The sequence below is a fragment of the Ipomoea nil genome, unplaced genomic scaffold (assembly GCF_001879475.1).
Source record: "Ipomoea nil cultivar Tokyo-kokei standard unplaced genomic scaffold, Asagao_1.1 scaffold0805, whole genome shotgun sequence".
NCBI lineage: Eukaryota > Viridiplantae > Streptophyta > Magnoliopsida > Solanales > Convolvulaceae > Ipomoea > Ipomoea nil.
In genome coordinates, this window is record NW_017617233.1 from 1478300 (window position 1) to 1494544 (window position 16245).

Consider the following 16245-nt stretch of genomic DNA (forward strand, 5'->3'; position numbering starts at 1 on the left):
TATTACATTTTTAATATCTCTTAATAATCTTAGTTTGCAAAGGTGTGGACCATGATTCATAAAGTGCTGTTTCACATAAAAAAAAATTACATTTTTAATTTTTAATATACTAATAATACATTATTTGTGTACTAAATATACATTATACAATGTACATTTTTGATATATATAATATATAAAATAATATGTTTTCAGTACTCAAATAATGTATTTATTATTTATGGTCCACAGAATAATGATTGATTTGGATATGAGTAGGCCAAAAGCAAGAAGAGTTAGACCAGACATGTGTATCCTTATGGATTGATTTTTCATGTCATTATTATACTTGAACTATCTACTGATGTAACATCTGAGTCGGAAAATCTAGTTCTATCAACATTAATTACATTTTGCAATATGAAATAGTGAAATAGATGAATGGATTACACTAGAAATGCAATGGAAAATTGAGAAGGGGGTTTTTGAATAAATTGACAAAAAACAAAAGCAACATCACTGTGCAGATTTGTTTCCCTAAATTGTTTCATTCATTACAGAAAGCAAATCAAAAGGGAGAGGAGGAGGGCACAAGAGAGTGGCCTACAAAGTTGCTGGAGACCACAACAAAGAGACAAGAGCCCAGCCACCTGACATTAGAACCTTCTTCCTCTTTCCTCTGAGACATAGGAAAGAGGAGAAGGCAGGAAATGAGGGATACAGAAGAGGAGGAGAGTAGTGGTAAGTGTGATGGTATCCACAGCCCTAATGGCTAATGCTGATCACAAAATAGAGCAAGACTTCTGAGTCTTGGCCTTCTTTTTCTTCGCCTTGGGTGGTGCGAGCACAACTTTAATCGCAGCATCAAACACTCCTTTAACATTCTGCAACGGGTAATTGGCCGCGATAACTACAATGCTGCTTGTGAAGGAAGTAAAGTAAAATGTGATTTGAAACTGCAAGGGTACAAACCTCTTGTGTTTTTGAACTGCATTCAATGTAGGCAGGTGCAGCAATCGTTTTCTTGAGCTCCTCTCCCTGGAGGCAGAACACAAAGACAATTTAAAATGACAATCATGATAAGAAAAACCTCCTGCAGGTAATTGAAGAGATGTAAAATAGTGGTTTTGCTCGCACCTGAGCAGTGGTAATTGGCACAGCACCAGGATGGTCAACAAAGAACTGCTTATCATCCCGAAGATCTGAGTCCATTATAACAGGAAATTGATTGATGGTTTCTTGATAATAAGAGACTGACAGAAACGTACTAGTGAATTTGAACAAACCGCCAACTAATTAGATTGATTATAGAATTCTCGCACAATCAACAACTTAGACAGTCAAACTAATTACACAACAACAAGCTCCATATTCCAGTACATTTGAGTATTTGACTAATATACAATACTCCATACTAGTACTGTAGTATGACTAGTTTTAGTGGTGTGACTCCTGGCTAAATGACAAGGAAACATCAATCTCATTACAAATTCAGTTAAGTAAAATGTGTGATCAAAGTGGTCTGAAAACACTAAACTGAATTGATCTAAAAATACTAAAGTATGGAGTATGAATTCTCACCAAGTTTAGTTCCAACAAGGACTATTGGAACACCAGGAGCATAATGTGTCAACTCAGGAATCCACTAGCAAGAGAATAATCAAAACCAAGATAAGTTCTCCACCATGAACAGAAAGAGGGAGAAACCGCATGTATACAGCCATCAAATCCTAACCTTTTTGGAAACATTCTCATAGCTGGCTTTACTAATGAGAGAAAATGCCAAAATGAAAACATCAGCTCCACGGTAACTCAGAGGTCTTAGTCTATTATAATCCTCCTGGCCTGTATACACATAATACTAAGATTTATATTGATGCAGACAAGTAAATGTAGAATGAAAGAAATAAATAACCTGCCACACCCACAAGCTCGGGTTGCCCACATTCACTTAAATTAGAAATAGAATCAATGAAATTTGAAATAGTTACCAGCAGTATCCCACAAACCAAGGTTAACGGTACTCCCATTGACAACCACATTGGCACTGAAATTGTCGAATACAGTTGGAACATAATCCTGTAGTACATATCACTATAAGAAATTACAAACTGAAACAAAAATTTGAATTCTTAACATACAACCCGAGTACCCAACTCAGACATACACCACATAAAAAATCAAGGTGAGTAATTTAACATACATGTACATATAATTTCTCAAAATGCATTTCAATGTTGTAACAAATATTTTCACAATAGATATAAACATATACATATCTAATATTATTTATAAAATCAATTACCTAGACGGCTAGACTACATGAGCAATTCGATTAAAAGAAAGATTCATCTTTCCTCAATGATCCATTTATATCAAGATTAATTCATTAAAGCATCAGAAATCCAAAACTCACAATCAATACAGCCAAACGAGGGAAGACTATGGAAAAAGGGCAAGCACACAATAAATTCTTAGCTAGTTCAGCTTCCTCCAGCTCTTAGACATTGCCAACATAAGCTAGCAAAACTTTATCAACAGAGTACATTTATTAGCAGCTCCTAAAAAAGAAAGATTCCTACATTTTCTGTTCCTCTTTCCTTTTCATCCGCAGTCACAACCATAATCCGAATTTAGGCATTCAAAGATGAAAATTTGCACAAAGCATGCCATAACAAAACCTAAAAAGGGAAAGAAATGGGGAAACCCCAGCCAAATTGGTCAAGTTGTTGATAATAACAAGGTTACAAGTTCAACTCCCAACCGGAATGGCCTATTGGCCATCTTGGTTTGAACGGGTCAGCTATGGACAATCTAGGCTTGTTTAACTCCTTGTGATCCTTTTGGATGCACATTATCGCCATTCTTGTTTAGCTCCTTGTGATCCTTTCGGATGCATAGTATGGGCAGTGACTACGGGTTTTCCTCGTCACACGAAAGAGGGAAAGAAATGCAAGATACTGATTTCACAATTATAACAATCACCGCAACAAGCTTTAGAGGCAATAAGTAAAGAAGATACCAAAAAAAAAAAAAAAAAAGTGGGGAAAGCAGACAAACCGTGGGGAAAGTGTTGCTGGTGTATGAAATAAGGAGGCAGGTCTTGCCAACAGCGCCATCACCCACCGTGACGCACTTGATGAACCTAGAAGCGCTCATTCTGAAGGCCTCAGATCTTCCTCCTCCTCAGAAGACCTGATTTTTGCTTCTATAGCCACTCCAGTTCCCGGGGAAATGCCGCACGGAGGAAACAGAACCAACAAGGAGCGTCGCCGGGCTATAACCCTAACCCTAATTCCAGCAAAATGGGGAGAAATTGGAGACGATAAATTGGATGAACAGAGGGAGTGAGGAAGAATGAATGAATGGGGATTGGGGGAGAGATTAGAGTGTATTTTGGGATCCAAGATCCAAAGAGGAAGTATGCATATGCATATACGCGTGTGCAGCGTACCTTATTTTCGCCGTGAAATATTGCCTTTGAATCGTTCGCTGAAAGGTGAGAGAGACGACCGATCCAACAAGCCACCCACCAACCAATCTTTCGCCCTTCTCTCACTCTCTCAGTAAAAATAAACAGAAACATGTGGGCCTCACATTCAACATATTGGCCCATCTAAACTCAATTCTCTTTATTACATTTTTTAATTCCGATCTTCAATAATGTAATTAAAATTTGCAATTGAGTTCTAATGTAACATATTCAATACGTTGGATTCTATACTTATGTAACTTTTAAGTGTATAATTTTTTTAAAACAATAGTCATTTATTGTTTTTATTAATAATTTATTGTTGGTACTCAGTTAGCACCTTTGTGGTTTTCATTGAAGGAAGATCATCGGATCGGACTTAATAGTGAGGTATTAACTATTTGGGCTAGAATATTTAGAGAAAGTATATTGAACAGATACTACCTTGTAATAGAGTCAATTGTATTAAAAAACGATTTGATGTTTATAAATACAATTATGAAAGTCTTTAGGGTTATGACTGACTGTTAATAGAGGCAGTCATGACTATCTCTTTTAAAAGTCAATATGTCTGTCACATCAACAATAACTCGTTAAATATGTTGTATTAGAAATTAATTGTTTGTTTGTTTTTGTTTTTTTTTTTTTTTTTCCAGTTAGGATCACAAACTCAAAATCATAACAAAATCTTTGAGGACATGGTGTTTAGGGATATGCATCTTATCTTTAAACCTTAATCTGTGTACGCAATCATTATTTTATGTGTTATGATGGATTTGATTTGCATAATCCAATCATGAGACCGGATGTTGGGTTGTAGTGAAGTCGCCATAGTGGATTTGGTATTTCGTATCCTTGAGCTTAGATGTAAAGAAAGACCCAAAAGATGTAGCATATATTAACAACAAAACTAATACTATTTATTTATTTATTTACAGTAATTATTATATTAAAATTTTTGTTTGATTAGTATCTACACTCTTTATTAATTAAGCGACAAGAAGGTTGTGTAAAACTAAATATGGATGGGTGTATCAAGAGTAGAGGACGTAAAGTTAGAAGTGGTAATGGTGGTTGTTGTTCTTATTATTTTATTGATAAAAAAATATTATAACGTTATGTGAAAGTAAGACCAATCTTGAAAGAAGGAAGAGAATTGCATAAATAATAAATAGTGATAAATTACAAATTTAATGATATATAAAGTACCACTTTGAGAGTGAGAGAAGATTATATATATGGATGGGCGTCATAGGGATAGCTTTGCATGCATGAGTATGAACCACTCAGCATGCAAAAATAAAAATCTTATAAGGTGATGTGAAAGTGAGATCACTTAAAAAAAAAAAAAAAAAAGAATTTCATGAATGGAGAACGAATAGTAATTAATTGTAAATTTAATGATATATTATTTTTAAAGTCCTGAAATAAGGCAAATGATCTTATAATTTAGTAACACAAAATGACTTTTTCAAATAAGAGGTTATGAATTGGAGATGATATTGAGTATTTATGCTTCAGTAAAAATACTACATTTTTTTTTTCTAATCAATAAAGTAAAAAGTCCTTTTTTTATTGACGTCATCCTTTCATTTTCCCTCCAAATGGAAGATGAATTCGATTCTTTGCTTGTCTTCTTCAATTCTATATACATTGCTTCTGCACTTTATACATTTCTATTCTTTCCGCCTCTCTATATATACGAATACATACTTTCATCTAGTCATCTCATCGTATACCTGTAAGCATTGCGATTCAGTTGAATAAAACCGCGCACCGATTATTTCATCATTTTACTTTCTCGAGCTCTGATCCAATGGCGGTAGCACCAGCAGTGGACGCCGAGTATCTGAAGGAAATAGAGCTGACAAGGGGAGATCTCCGATCTGTCATCTCCAGCATGAACATTGCTCCTCTCATGCTTCGCTTGGCGTATGCTCTCTCTCTCTCATCTCCTTTCGAAATCAGCTGATTAATCCTGCAGCTACTTCTCAATCGGCATTTGAATTAGAAATTTGAAATCTAAACAAAAAATTTAATGATGAATTCGTGATTGATATTTTTTGTTTTCGATTCAATTCCGTGAAGTTAGTATTGGCCGGTTTGGTTAACTGAATTGAGAATTTGGAATTTCATCTTGTATGTGTTCATGTTTGTTGAGCTCGAGGTACCTTAATTATTTGCAGGTGGCATGATGCCGGCACGTATGATGCCTTTACGAAGACTGGAGGTCCTAATGGATCCATTAGAAATCCGGAAGAATACACGCATGCTGCCAATGCTGGATTGAAACTTGCAATTGATATTTGCGGTAAGATTCATTAGCTTGAATTTGTATGCATGGTTGAACATATGAATTTGATGACTGATTTTTGATTATTTTTCTATATTTGACATCAGAGGAAGTAAAAACCTATCATCCAAAAATTACATATGCTGACCTCTACCAGGTGAAATAATTTTATTTTATTTTTTTTCCTTTTGTGTGGTTGATTTTTGAAATATAATTCAATATTCGCTGTATGTTTATTTTATGTAGTGTTTGGTTCAAAAATTTGCTTGTGGATAATGAAACAAAAATCATAAATAAGCATAAGTAGAAGAGGATAATTGAGTACTCTACATTAAAATGATTTAGATATTTCAAAAATATTACATTAATACGGAGTAACATTTACTTATAGTTTGATATCTCATCCGTATTTGCAAGTATTCAATGAGGTTTAAGTAAGTGTCTATAGACACACACATAAATGAGTAAATACCAATTTTGATCACACAATTATTAGCAAAATGACAGTTTTGTTCCACATATGTAATTACTACCAATTGTAATCCACACCTATTATTTTCATCCAATCAGGTATAATATGCCAAAGTTTGGAGCATTTTGCATTTTTAGATGGATGAAAATACCTTTACAAATTATACAATCTGGTATATTTTAGTCGGAGGGGTGACCGGCGTGATCAATTTTGGTACGAAAACAAAAGTCGTGAATAAAAATTTGTAGTAATTAAACATGAGGACAAAAACTGTCATTTTGCTAATACTAGTTTGACCAAAAATACTGGTGGACGGAATATAGTGCATTCATGTACAAAAAGCATAATCCTTTTTATACTATGTTTTTTAATTAATCTCCTCTTTCTGTATCTCCTTTTGCCTGGGGAGGATTGGTTATGATGGCGTAGCTTGCTGGGGTTGTTGCTGTTGAGGTCACTGGAGGTCCTATCATCGATTTCGTCCCCGGTAGAAAGGTACATTAATGGTGAAAAATGTTGTAATTTAGTAGCTTTGTTACTTCAATTTTTCATGTTACTAGAACAAACTAACACGTTTATAAGCTATTATATTCTTTAAGGACTCATTGGAGTCACCAGAAGAAGGGCGCCTTCCTGATGCCAAACAAGGTAGGTCATCATGCTGCATTTACTCTCAATCATGGTTGCAGTAGGCGCTGGGTGCTAGTCGGGTGCCAGGGCAGCGCCTAGCGCCTAAGCGGCCTAGTCGGCGCCTAGGCGGAATCTAGGCGGCGCTAGGCGGTCGCGAAAAAAACAGTAGCAGACTTGCAATTTGACAATTTAATGAGGTTGTTTTCAACTTTCAAACAAATAACACATCCAAATAAATGACATAATGACAATTCATAAGTCATAACATCAAAAGAATATTAAAAAAAAAAAAAAAACTCAAATGAAATACCCAAATACTTCAATCATCCAAAGATTGAAAGTATCAAACTAGTCTACGAGTGTATATATGTCATATTATATGTATATGTCATATAAATGGAAAAAATTAGCAAGGTCGAGTCGGTCGGGTTAACTCGACAGAAATTGACGAGTTAACTCGACGTAATCGGACGAGTTAGGCGCTAGGCGGCTGAATTAGGCGCTAGGCGGGCGCCTAGGCGGCCGGTCTCCTAGGCGGGAGCCTAGGGCGGAAATCGCCACGGCCTATGGGCGCCTAGCGCCTAGGCGCCGATTACTCGGTGTCTAGGCGGGATTTTTACAACCCTGCTCTCAATTGATCTACACTTTCTTGCTCACAAAAGGCAAAATTTCCTCCCCCAAGCTCTCACACCCTGACCCTACGGGACAGTGGAAGAATATAAATCACTGTGATTCAACGACCTATTAGATAAAAGGACCATTGTCAGCAAGTGTTCATATGGAGCTCACCACATTAAGTGTAACTCCACACTGTCGACAATCTGTCACCTAAGAACCAACTGAGCTCCTAATGCTAGCATTTAACAATATTGTATTAATGCTTCAGTTTTTTGTTAATACTTTTTCAGGTCCATCTCACCTGAGAAGTGTCTTCCATAGAATGGGCTTAACTGACAAGGATATTGTGGCATTGTCTGGAGGCCACACACTGGTATAGTTTTAATATGCACCCTGAGCTTAACTCCGGGTAACGGATATCAGTATTTATTGCTTGTTTTTGGGTTCTGCCATGCAGGGAAAAGCTCACAGGGACAGATCAGGCTTTGAGGGCCAGTGGACCAAGGAGCCTTTGAAATTTGATAATTCATATTTTGTGTAAGATTTTTAGTACAAAGTTGATTGCATAACTTGTGCTTTTCATCTCTGCTGAATCCATTTTGGGTCATTTATCTGCAGGGAACTTCTTAAAGGAGATTCTGATGACCTATTAAAACTGCCCACGGATAAAGCTCTGATGGAAGATCCTAAATTCCGCCAGTATGTGCTACTTTATGCCGAGGTAAATTCTGTATTGGTAATGGGCTGAAAATTTGTGTATATTTAGGATATTTATAATCCACTAAAATAATAGATAATTGATGAAAATGTAAACAACGTGGCAAATGATAAGATTGTACATGAAAATTCGAATTTCAAAAGAAAATGAAGTGTTCATTATCAAGGAATTGAAAGAAATTTGACAATCACAAAATTTGTACAAAATTTGTGCATAATTTAGCTGTAATCTCTAAAATAACAAATACTTTTTAAGATAAGTCTGACTTGACCGTTATCTAACGGGTATTTTTTTTTGAAAGCGTTACCTAACGGGTATAATTTAAGAATAATATTATATTTCTTTGAATTCACTTGATCTTATGGTAATACAATTTTTTATATTCATTGGTCACGTATAAATTGGTCGATCCCATCTTATCATAAGGTAATTGATGACGATGTAATCCACTAAATATTAGGTAATTGATGATCATGTAAACAACGGACAAATAATAAGATTGTACACGAAAATTCAAATTTCAAAAGAAAATTAATAATGAAAAAAATTGAAGTATTTGTTGCCAACGAATTGAAAGAAATTTGGCAATTACAAAATTTGTGCATAATTTAGTTGTAAACCCTAAACATCAATACACTTTCTAAGGAAAGTTCAGCTTGACCATTACCTACCTGATATCATTTAAGAAAAATAGCATTTTTTTTCTTGAATTCTCCTCATCTTAAGACAATACAATTTTTTTATATTCATTGGTTGCTCATAAATTGGCCATCAAGTAAAAAAAAATTACGAGATAAATCCAGAATGGAGGGAGTATGCTGTAGCATCCAATTTAAATACCTCTAACATTTTTTATTTTTTTTTTGGTATAACAATTTATTTAAATATAGTTAAAATTGTTATAAGTTTGAAATCTTTGATTGGTTAATTGTCAATCATTTTTATCTCAATGATTGGTTAATTGATCAGGATGAAGAGGCATTTTTCAGAGATTATGCAGAGTCTCACAAGAAGTTGTCAGAGCTGGGCTTTACTTCACCACCTTCCTCTACTAAGTTGTGCGGGAGAGTTGTGATTGGAGTTGCAGTTGCAGCTGCAGTTGCAATCCTAAGTTACTATTACGCCTAGTACTGAACACACACCCCCAAAGACTCAAGAACAATAATTGCTACTGAAAATGAACCATGAAAATTGTAATATCTTTGTATTGTTCTCTTCCAATAAAGTTAAACATGAATAAAAATAACCATATAAAGGAGAACAAGCTCATCTCCCCGCCGCCCTGTATAATTTATGACATTTGCTCAAACTAATGTTTTAGTTTCACTATACTAGACTCCTCCTTTTGGACTGAGAGATGACAAGGTGATGTCTTGGAAAACCTTGAGCCTCTTGTCCACCTTTCTTATTGCTTCTGGCTTCAAGCTTTCAGTATCATCTGATCCCAGAACTGCAGCAATAATCGCATCTTCAAACTCCTTGCTATCTGGCAGCAACAATCCCTCTGCAGAAACAACTTTATCCTCCTCCTTCTCCTCCTGCTTTCTCATCACCTTATTATTTTCTTCTGTGAAACTGTTGATAATAACACCATTTCCTGATCTTGTTCTCTTGAGTCTTTCAGGCAACTGAGCAGCACCAACAAATGGCTGCTGGGCCGAGTAGAATGGTGGGGCGTGGCTGTTCAGTGGGTTCATCACAGTGCAAAAGGTGAGTGCTTTGCCTACATTTCTCCTTTGGTTGTTGTTCATGATTATGTTACAAGAATTGAGATTCTCGTCAGGGAATTGATCAACATCATGGATTGTGGGCATTGGGAAGGAGGTGTTAATGTTATGATGATGATGTTCAGTGCACGGCTGTGGCTGCCAGATTGCAGAAGAGCCGAGGAAGGACTCAAACACCTTGCTCTGTTGAAGCCGGTCGGTGCCGGCTTTGATCATCATCTCTGACTCGAGGTCCCGGAGCATTTGCTGGGCTCTCTCGTACGCCTTCAGGTGAGAGTCCATGCCTCTGGGCCCGTCCGCCACCGCCGGCCTCACCCGCCGCAGATTCTCCTTCGCCTCCCCAATCCGCCCTTGCTTCATCAGGCAGATTCCCAGGTTGCACATCTTGTTGTTGTCTGGCGCCACCACTAGCGCCCTTCTGTAAGCTTCTTCCGCTTCATTGTATTTGTTTTGCTGCATCAATGCCCACCCTAGATTCCCCTGCATCAATCATTAAACCCCCATTGTTAAAACTTAAAATCAACAATAATTCACTGTTTCTTATATCAAATATACATACCAGTAACCTATTTGCTTCTTGTTCCACAGAAACCTGGAACTTCTTCCCTTGGGATCTAGCAGTCTTTGTTCTCTTCCCATTGAAGGCCAGCCCTTGTTGGATCAAGAACAACTTGTGCTTCAGAAGTGCAATCTGATCATCCAATCTCCCACATCTCTGAAAAAAAATAAAAATAAAAATAAAAACAGTCAAAGTTGTGATCTTTTACTGGTTAGAGTCACAAGACACACGGGACACACACAGGAAGTGCACGCCCACTGATACACCCAAATCACAGACCTTGAAGAGATCCAAGAGAATGTTGTCCAGAGCCTCCTGAGCTTGATCCGAACACCGGTGCCTCAATGATCTAATCGCTTCAATGGCTTCTTCCGCCCTGTTTTGCTGCTTCATCACAATCGCCATGTCTTTCAAGGCACTATCCACCCTATCTCCGGCATTGATGGCTGCCCAAAACAACGGAATCGCCCTCTCTGGATCCTTATCAACCAACTGATCATTCCAAACCAAAACCAATCATTAAATCAAACCCAAATTACATTCCATAGTCTCAAGAGGATGATTACTTACTTGGACGTTTTTGGCTATGACATAAGGGGTGTCACCAACAGGGACTTTGTGAGTGATATGGAAGGAGTCAGAGCGCATTCTGGAAAGGCCGCCGGCGAGAGGCTTGGCCGGTGAAGCGGGAGCGGACTTTGAGGGACGGAAACCGGGAGGTGCGTTGTTCACCATGTCCTGCAACATCTTCACAAATCGCTGCTGTGGATAGAGGAAATGGCGAAAGGTTTCGTCTTTTCGGGGACGGGATGGTGGCTCTGCTCTGTGGAAGGGGAGGGTGTAATGTAGGGGTCGAATAATCCGACCGTTGGGACTAGCCGTTGGGCTTACCATATAATGGCGTTGTTTACTGTTTGAAGATGGGAGGGACACGACACGTGCACTCCCGCTGTTGTCCAAATCTTATTTTTTGTTGTTGGCCGGATTTTGCATTCTTCGCCCTTTATTTTTTGCTGTTCTTATTCTGGCACGCTACTTGCCCACATTTCATATTTACACTTTTTTTTTTTTTTTTTTTTTTTTTGGGATGAACTTGGAATGAGCAAATCCCAAGTGCATCCTCAAAGAGCAATTGCTGGACTCTATTCGGTGGAATACTAGGATAATACTCAAACCAAGTGACACATGTTAGTTTCCGAATGAATATTTGTAACTTATCGTATTCAATAACGTTGAACTCTTATGACATCAGTGGTATGAAAGTGTGGTTCTTTTGTGTGACTCTAAGGTTATTCTTATACCTGCAATACTTTTTCACTTTCAAAAAAGTGAGTTTTTCATTGGAATAGTAGGATAATGTTCAAACTAAGATGGTGAGAGGCCTTGGAAGATGCCATCTAATTTGCGCGTGTTAGCTTCCCTATGAGTATTTGTAATTCATCACATCCAATCACGTTGGCTCTTATAGCCTCAACGAGATGAAAATGTTATTCTTTTTGTGTAGCCTGGTCCTATGCTTTGACCTAGCTCCTAAACAACAACTACTGAATCACCCTCCAATTAAACTTTTGTATAACCTTTCTACCAATATATATAGTATGAGTCTATATAAATAACATATAATTCTACAATAAGCTAAGACTATAAGTCATTCCAACCCAATAAAACAATTCTATTAACTAATCACCTTGAGCAATCCTAACAATACCAATCACACCAATAATCTAGGGTTGCCCCTCAGAATTACCCTTCACATGCATTCACCTTCACAAAACCCTCTTCAAACCTTAAACAACAAATTAATGATTCAAAATTTGATTAATAGTGATTGCCAACCAAAACTCTTCCTCAACAATTCTTGCATTAGATTTATTTAGTTTGCACATTGAAAGTTGAAGCACTTTTACCTAAGCACAAAGAGTCATATCGTCTTCACTGAGGCTCGAACCTACAACCTTTTATATAGGAAAGCAACTTAGTGTCACTAGACCACAAGGTCCTTGCGGTTAAATGCTCTTATAATCTTAAGTCACCCCATGCAACATCAAACCACTAATCTCTTGCACCCTTTGCTCAATTGCAACACAAATATGCTAACCCCAAGTTCATATCCTAACTATTGCAACATTTCTTACACTCAAATTCTTTACGATTACTCCTTCAATTCTATCTCATTTTACATATTCTATTTTTCTTTTTAGTTTGTCCCAAAATATTTACTTAAAAACAATTAAAATTAACATCACTATCATTTCATTTTTCTAACTTTATCCTTATATGAATTTCTCATAATTCTAAACAATAATTGACTAGCCAAGCACCTTGTGCTTGGTGCTTAGATGACATGTAGTGACATCTCCCATATGGGAGGTTATGAGATCGAGCTTCAGTAGAGGTGTTGTTGACTCTTTCTGCTTCAATATGTTGAGAAAGTATGTTTGAACAGAGACTTGACTCTTTGTGCTTAATAGGTTGAGCAAAAAAATTTACAAAAAATAAAAATTTCAAGTATTTCAATTTTCAAGATAAAAGATTCAAACAAATTGTATGTAAAAAAAAAAAACACCACTAAATTATATGATAACTAATTTTTCAATAGTATAATCTTCAAAATCACTATCTTGAGAAAAATCTCTTATATAGAGTGTAGAAAACTAACCTTGACATCGATTCTTTAACTGAATTGAAAGATTGCAAGATCCATGCCTCTAATTCAATCGCAAACTCCATATTCATATATTCACCAGTTTGAAGAGATGTGAGTCTCGATCTCAAATTTTTTGAAAAATCTGACTATAATGATGTAGATAACGTTCAACGAATTCCAAAAGTTAGCTATTTTTCGTGGAAGAAAAATCTATGATTATGAATTGTAGAATGCGTAGCTTATTTGGAGAAAGAGAGGAATAACGTCAATAGGAGAGAAAAGAAAAATAAGTAGCGTGAATAGGTTTTCTCATATTCTTTTAGTAGATGAAATTGTCAAAGAAAAGTCAAATAAAGCAGGAAAAAATCGAAAGAAAAGTGACATTTTGCTTCTTGCCTAGAAAGTGTGTGAAAAGTAACTCGAAAACCAAATCGAGACAAAAGGAGTACTTCTACTCAGTATTGTTGGGGTTATACGATGGAAATCAAGAGGGAAGCGTTAGAGATCCGTTGGTGTATGTACCAAACCAATAATTTCATAAAGTTACGAAAGAGAACCCAACATGCCGACTTTAAAGACATATGATCATCATGATTTAAGAAAAATAGATCAATCAGCGGACCAAAGTTGAAAACAAGCCTAGTAAGCCCAATGAGTAGTCATGCATATTATTTAATGTGTGATTGAGTTTGAAAGAAGATGAAATGAATGAAAATCATACTTATTTAGGAAAAATGACTTTTTTAGTCCTTGAATTATATCATAATAACTCACATAATTCTTGAATTTTTCTCATAGCCACTTTTCACCCTTCAATTGTTATCAAAAGGGCTCTTTTCATCTAGCTATGGATTTCATCTAGCTATGGATGAAAATCATTAAAACATAATTAAAGTTTTATAAAGTCTAAAATAAGAGGGACATTCTTGTAATTTCACAATATCCATTATTGAGAGATAGTTGTCCCCATCATAATTAAGAAAAATAAAATAAAATCAGTCTCAACGGTTATTTTGTTGTTTACTTTTTGATTTTTGATTTTTTGTCCTCAATGATTATTTGACCGTTGAGTTTTTTTTGTCCTCAACGGTTATTTTGTTGCATTAATTGTTGGTATGTTTAGTATTTAATATTTTGTATTTGCATTCAAATTTTATTTTGTTCCATATAAAAAATTATGAAATTAAATTATGAAATTATTTTTTAATTCAAAAATTATTTTATAGTTACTTAAATTTAGTTTGATTTAAAATCAAAATTTCAAATCATAATCATAAATTTAAAATTATAATTATAGGAACGTGAATAAGTAATAAATGACATGGAGGAGTGTAGGACCCACAAAATGGGGAGAAAAATGAGAATGATTGGAGAGAAAATAAGGGAATAGATTATATGGTGATGTTAAAAGAATTGGACCTACAAAATAAAGAGATTAGGGAAGAAGTGTTGGGGTTTTGACTAAAATAAATATTGAATCATCGTAGAAGAATTTCATTGGGACTTGCATTTTTGTGTTGACCAAATAAAAAACACAAGTCTCAATAGAGTTTCTATTTTTAAAATTATTATATTTTAAAGCAGAATACATGAAACACAATTCCCAATTGTGTGTGGTACTGTGAATACGTCACACACAAATGGGAATTGTGTTTCTTCCTTGTAATTGGTACTGTAAGACCACTATAATCGATGACTAAATTGAGTATTAACTATTAATAGAGGGAAAATTACCAAGTTATCTTAATAGAGGACTTAATTAGGTAAACCATCAAAGTTTAGGACCCAATTAAGTTCAAAAAACGTTTAAGACTAAATCAAGAAAAACACTATAGTCCATGACTAAATTGGGTATTAATTCTTTTTATACTTTTTTTTTAAAACAAAATGTGTTTTAGTGCATAAATAGTTTATTAACCTCACTCCAATTATGTAACTTGTTTAATTGATAATATATTTACGTACCTCATCAAGAAAAATTGTAAATTATGTTTTAACGATTTATCCAATTGTGGGTGGAAAATGTCACATTGGTACCAATCGAAATGTGAAAAGTGGCTATAGAAATAATTCAAAACTGAATCTACCATCTATTGTAAGTTAGTGCTTTTCTCATGCTTCTTACTTGGGAGGCTAGTGGATGAGATAAATTGTGGAGTCTCTCAACTAGCCTGTATGCTCCAAATTGTACTTTGATGGTGGTGGTGGTGGTGGTGGTGGTGGTGGTGGTGGTGGTGGTGGTGGTGGTGGTGGTGGTGGTGGTGATTTTTTTACAAACTCATTTTGATTGGTTGAGATATAAGGAAAATTATAAAATTATTTTGAATTCTAATTTAAATTTTTAATAAATTAATACTTCTACTCCTAAATTCTTTTTTTTTTTTAAACTTATTTTTTTTTGTATAAATAAAATTAATGTATAAAAAATAGATCATTGAGAAGTGTTAATTGAGATCTTTTAAATGACACATATGTTGATATCTTTTTTCAACCTTTTAATTAACTTATAATTACATTAAATCATAACTGCATGTTCATTGAATGACTACTGCATGTTTATTATTGTAGGTTAATTAAGCCTCTACAAGAAATTAAGAAGTAGAGATTGTAAAATTACAAGAATATCTTTCTTATTTTAGACTTTATAAAACTTCTATTATGTTTTAACAATTTCATCTAAATGTAGGTAAAAAGAACTATCATGATAACAATTGTAATGCAAAGAAGTTGACTATGGAAAGAATAGGGACTGAATTAGCCATTTTGATATAATTCAAGAACTAAAAATGTTGTATTAAAACGTCTTTTTTGTATGGTTGAGGGACCATTTTGGGTGAATTGGTAGTTGATGACCAAATTGAGAATTATGAGATAATCGATGGACTATTTTATATACTATCTAGAAAATAGTGAGTAAATTGTAAATATAATGATATGATAATAAAATTCACTTTTGAAAAGGAGAAAGTATTACAAGACACACAAAGCCGTCGATGTGCACAAGGGATCTGCTTACTTTTTTTTTTTTTTTTTTTTTTTGGTGTCAACCACACATTGTGGTCCGGGTCTTTCTCTGTCGGTTTAATGGTCTAGGTCCACCCGGTTCGTTCCGAGAGGCACAGAGCCCCAC

General features: G+C 35.3%; 3 protein-coding genes and 1 long non-coding RNA gene across 5 annotated transcripts; 2 read left to right on the top strand and 2 right to left on the bottom strand.

Moving 5' to 3' along the window:
• Window positions 1–444: 444 nt before the first annotated feature.
• LOC109177733 (rac-like GTP-binding protein ARAC1) lies at window positions 445–3523 on the bottom strand. 2 transcript variants are annotated; one of them, XM_019327168.1, is made up of 8 exons: window positions 3434–3523; window positions 3040–3270; window positions 1971–2058; window positions 1715–1824; window positions 1561–1624; window positions 1117–1181; window positions 952–1017; window positions 445–863 (listed from the first exon to the last, which is right to left on the bottom strand). In XM_019327168.1, the coding sequence occupies exons 2-8, from the start codon at window positions 3136–3138 to the stop codon at window positions 762–764; spliced, it is 594 nt and encodes a 197-aa protein (XP_019182713.1). In that variant the 5' UTR covers window positions 3139–3270; window positions 3434–3523; the 3' UTR covers window positions 445–761. The 2 variants fall into 2 exon arrangements, with proteins under 2 accessions (XP_019182713.1, XP_019182714.1); XM_019327169.1 differs by lacking the exon at window positions 3434–3523 and having other exon boundaries at window positions 3040–3424.
• Window positions 3524–5165: 1642 nt separating this feature from the next.
• On the top strand, window positions 5166–9425 carry LOC109177732 (probable L-ascorbate peroxidase 3). Its single transcript, XM_019327167.1, has 9 exons — window positions 5166–5383; window positions 5638–5762; window positions 5852–5901; window positions 6646–6711; window positions 6816–6864; window positions 7755–7837; window positions 7922–8001; window positions 8083–8185; window positions 9152–9425. Exons 1-9 carry the CDS (start codon window positions 5268–5270, stop codon window positions 9308–9310), a joined length of 831 nt encoding a protein of 276 aa, XP_019182712.1. The 5' UTR covers window positions 5166–5267; the 3' UTR covers window positions 9311–9425.
• On the bottom strand, window positions 9361–11375 carry LOC109177730 (protein POLLENLESS 3-LIKE 2-like). The gene is made up of 4 exons (XM_019327164.1): window positions 11039–11375; window positions 10748–10960; window positions 10469–10624; window positions 9361–10389 (listed from the first exon to the last, which is right to left on the bottom strand). Exons 1-4 carry the CDS (start codon window positions 11360–11362, stop codon window positions 9514–9516), a joined length of 1569 nt encoding a protein of 522 aa, XP_019182709.1. The 5' UTR covers window positions 11363–11375; the 3' UTR covers window positions 9361–9513.
• On the top strand, window positions 10239–10879 carry LOC109177734. Its single transcript, XR_002053622.1, has 2 exons — window positions 10239–10329; window positions 10498–10879. It is a non-coding gene; the product is annotated as an uncharacterized LOC109177734 (long non-coding RNA).
• Window positions 11376–16245: the final 4870 nt, after the last annotated feature.

What these genes read in the sequence shown, in the direction of transcription:
- LOC109177730 (XM_019327164.1), bottom strand. Translation starts at nt 11,362, where the DNA reads ATGGTAAGCCCAACGGCTAGTCCCAACGGTCGGATTATTCGACCCCTA. An exon ending in TTCTCTTGGATCTCTTCAAG is followed by an intron (nt 10,625 to 10,747) that starts GTCTGTGATTTG and finishes ATTTTTTTTCAG; the next exon opens with AGATGTGGGAGATTGGATGA. An exon ending in AAGAAGCAAATAGGTTACTG is followed by an intron (nt 10,390 to 10,468) that starts GTATGTATATTT and finishes TGATTGATGCAG; the next exon opens with GGGAATCTAGGGTGGGCATT.
- LOC109177732 (XM_019327167.1), top strand. Translation starts at nt 5,268, where the DNA reads ATGGCGGTAGCACCAGCAGTGGACGCCGAGTATCTGAAGGAAATAGAG. An exon ending in ACTTGCAATTGATATTTGCG is followed by an intron (nt 5,763 to 5,851) that starts GTAAGATTCATT and finishes ATTTGACATCAG; the next exon opens with AGGAAGTAAAAACCTATCAT. An exon ending in ATTTCGTCCCCGGTAGAAAG is followed by an intron (nt 6,712 to 6,815) that starts GTACATTAATGG and finishes ATATTCTTTAAG; the next exon opens with GACTCATTGGAGTCACCAGA.
- LOC109177733 (XM_019327168.1), bottom strand. Translation starts at nt 3,138, where the DNA reads ATGAGCGCTTCTAGGTTCATCAAGTGCGTCACGGTGGGTGATGGCGCT. An exon ending in CCTTGTTGGAACTAAACTTG is followed by an intron (nt 1,182 to 1,560) that starts GTGAGAATTCAT and finishes TAATGGACTCAG; the next exon opens with ATCTTCGGGATGATAAGCAG. An exon ending in GCAGTTCAAAAACACAAGAG is followed by an intron (nt 864 to 951) that starts GTTTGTACCCTT and finishes TACCCGTTGCAG; the next exon opens with AATGTTAAAGGAGTGTTTGA.